At 50.9% G+C, this 3583-nt stretch overlaps 1 protein-coding gene across 1 annotated transcript in view; it reads right to left on the minus strand.

The window, feature by feature from the left end:
* LOC126510267 (keratin, type I cytoskeletal 19) overlaps nucleotides 1-1389 on the minus strand; it is a 47892-nt gene extending 46503 nt beyond the window's left edge. The window contains exon 1 of the mRNA XM_050156768.1: nucleotides 676-1389. Coding sequence (XP_050012725.1) covers nucleotides 676-1389 — 714 coding nt within the window. The remainder of the gene's footprint in view (nucleotides 1-675) is intronic.
* Between the last annotated feature and the right edge of the window lie 2194 nt (nucleotides 1390-3583).

Here is a 3583-nt window from a genome sequence, read left to right on the forward strand (position 1 = left end):
AAAAAAAAAAAAAAAAAAAAAAAAAAAAAAAAAAGGATTACTGCTGCCAGAAATACAAGGATGAAAGAGCAGTAAGGAACCCAATGGTGAACTCCTGTAGGGTGGAGACTGAGCGTAGGCTGCATCTATGGCTGCTCAGTGCAACACAGAGGGTAGCCACCCATTTAAGTTAGTGGATGAAGAAGTGGGTGTGCAATTGTTTGGATGGATGGATGGATGGATGGATGGATGGATGGATGGATGGATGGATGGATATCATCCTCACAACCAGCAATTCTCTCCATCACTGATCAACCAGCCTGCATACCTGAGACCTAAGCACCAGAAAAGATTAAGAAGGACTCCTCAGAGCCCAAGACAAATGAGAAATGGAAGATAAGCCTGACTCAAAACCAAGTCAAAGAAAGCTCCAATCAGGTCCCAGTCTCGGTTAGTTCAAACTTCCTCCCTGCTCTGCCCAAACTCAAAATGAAATACCAGAGTTCAAATCCAACTCCAAGCCCCTAAGAGCTTAGCAACCAAACATAAATTTGCTTGCAATGAAAGTGTGGCTTCTAAAGGGTGACTGATTCCCTGGAATGGCTTTGCTTGGACTCTACCCTCTTACCTTGTCGTGAGAGAGGTTGAAAAAGAGAGGGAAGGAAGGAGAGACAGAGATTTTATCTGTGTACATACCCTGTCCTTCAGGTCTTCGATAGTGTCGTAGAAATGAGAGTAGTCCTTCTGGAAGATTCTGGAGCCCTTCTTTGAATACCATTCCTGGATCTGTCTCTCCAGGGAGGTGTTGGCCTCCTCCAGTTCCTGTACTTTATCCATGTAGGAGGCCAGACGGGAATTGAGGTTCTGCATGACGACCTTCTCGTTGGTATTCAGAATACCACCTTCACCACCTCCAGAGCCACCACCAAAGCCTCCACCAAAGCTACCTCCAGAGCCACCACCAAAGCCACCACCAAAGCTACCTCCAGAGCCACCACCAAAGCCACCTCCAGAACCACCACCGAAGCCACCTCCAGAACCACCACCGAAGCCACCTCCAGAACCACCACCGAAGCCACCTCCAGAACCACCACCAAAGCCACCACCAAAGCCCTTAGAACCTCCCCCAAACATACTGCAGGAACTCCCTGCACTAAAGCCCCCTCCAGATCCTCCACCATAGCTGGAGCCAAAACTGCCACCACCTCCACTGCCATAGGCCAAAAGGCCACCTCCACCAAAGCCACTGGAAGAGCTAAAGCGGCCCCCTCCTCCACCAGCCCTGGAGGAGCGACTGAACGAAGACCGCATGCTGCCTCCGCTACCCCCTTTGCTTCCTCCACCGCCGCAGCCGCCACCGCTGCTGCTGTTGCGACTCCAGAACGATGAGGAGATCTGTCTGCAACTCATGATGCTGCCTGCCAGAGTACGTAAGCAGAAAACGGTCTCGAGGTTGCTGGGTACTGAGCCATTCCTAGAGTTGCCTACTTATAGCCCCTGCTAAAGGTGGCACGCCTGGGTGTGCCCTCACTCTGTGCCAGCTTCCCCCCATCAATAGACTCAGAGAAGGTCTAGGGTATGGGAGCAGTAGGGAAGCCCCAGGCTCTGCGTCCCTTGGTGACTGCCCGTCAGCAGCCCAGCCTCTCTCCATTGTGTGGGGTAATTTGATGATATTAGGCTGTCAAGGGCACTATAAATCAGCCCTATTGCTGAGGGGGTGACCTATATCCTACAGTCTGGTGTCTGGCTGACCTTGACAACAGGTCTAAGACTCAGCCGTCTCAGTTTCTAAGAGCAAAACTCAAGGTTGATGGTCACTGTCTAAACTCACTCTGCCCATACCTGGTGGTCACCACCATGGGTTGAGCTGCGACCCTGGTATAGAAGTTACTGTGAAGGCTAGGAAAAGTGCAGACCCTGGTCACAGGGAGCTGCCAGGATGATCAAAAGCCAGCACCTGCCCTAGTGAAACCCCTATCTGATGGGAAACCCAGTTGTCAGCATCCTTTAGGCTGACAGGAGAAATAGGGCTCTGCTCTTAGGACATGCCTGTTTGCTGGGATGGTGCTGTGGCCGAAAGATGGAGGTGGGTGCACAGCTGTGCCTCCTTCAGGGTTCCAGAACAGCATGTAGCATTCACATGGAAGACTGTGAGAAGACAGAAAATCCAATAAACACAGCCCTGCTATTGCTATAACAATATGTACTATATAGTAGTATTTTTACTATAGTAGGAGCATGATGGGCCTGGCCTGTCTGCCTCTCTGACCTCGTGTGTGTGTGTGTGTGTGTGTGTGTGTGTGTGTGTGTGTGTGAGAGAGAGAGAGAGAGAGAGAGAGAGAGAGAGAGAGAGAGAGAGAGAGAGAGAGAGAGACGCATTTGTGTACACATGTGTATCTACAAATATGGAAGCCAGAGTTGTCACTTCCCACCTTATTTTTGGAGGCAGGGTCTCTCACTAACCCTGGAGCTCACTGATTCATCAAAACCACCAAGCCACAGGGATCCTTCTCTCTCTGCCTCCCCAGTACTGGTATTGCAGTGCACTGTGTGGGATTACAGTGCTCTGCCCAGCTTTCTACGTAGATACTGGCAATCAAACTTGGGTCTTGTCCTTGCATGACAAGCACCTTGCCCCTGAACCTTCTCCCTAGCCTCTGAACTGCTGCTTTTGAAGAGCCCTACAGTGAGTGTAGACTTGCCCTTGTCTGGGTGCCTGCCTTACTCTCAGTCCGGGGGTGGCAGGATACCAGGCTGTGACTCTCTCTTACTCCTGATAGAACCTCATGCTTATTCTGGTCACCCGTGCCAAAAGAGATTGCAAAGGGCTATGGGTCCTGCTGCCAGATCACTGGGGCACAGTCCAGACCCTGCTCCCTGGCTTGCTTTCTCATGCTGAGCCTCTGTTCTCTCCTCCAAAACATGATTTGCCCATCCCAGGAGAGGAGGCATGAGAAAGGCTCAAGAAAGACCAGACTGCTTCTGATCATTCAACCCCTTCAGTCCCTACACTGCTGCCCTCCCTCGGCCCTGAGAGGTCATTTCAAACAGCCCTTCTTGCTCCTCTCTTGCCCCTTGACCTTTTTTAAAATCTTTAAATCAATGTGTGTGTTCTGATGGGGGAGGTGCACCTGCCGTAGCACACAAGATGGACGATGACCATGGAGTGGGTTCTCCTTCACACTCACTCCGGTCCTGAGGTTCAAGCTCAGCCCTCCAGGTTTGTGCAACAAGTGCCTTTGACTCCGAGCCATCTTGTCAGACCCCTCGGCCTCTTGAGCTGCCCCTGAGATGACCCTTCTAACATGTGTCTCCTCTGATTTCTCTGCACTCTTAGGACAAGATCCGTGCTCCTGGTATTCAAGGCCAGTCCCCAGTCTTTGAATCATTGTCCTATTTCTCCCCTATGTGATGCTACCTGAATGACCCTCAAACTCCTGCAGTTCCTTTCCCACTGAAATATTCTTTCATAGCTTCTCTAGTCAGCAAACCTGTGTGCCTCCTCTTCAAAGAAGCCTCCCTAAGCAAACTTGTGTGCCTCCTCTTCCAGGAAGTCTCCCTGAACAAATCAGTGTGCCTCCTCTTCCAGGAAGCTTCCTTAAGC

The sequence above is a fragment of the Alexandromys fortis genome, unplaced genomic scaffold, assembly GCF_014885135.2.
Source record: "Alexandromys fortis isolate MF-2015 unplaced genomic scaffold, M_Fortis_MF-2015_v1.1 scaffold_31, whole genome shotgun sequence".
Taxonomy (NCBI): Eukaryota; Metazoa; Chordata; class Mammalia; order Rodentia; family Cricetidae; genus Alexandromys; species Alexandromys fortis.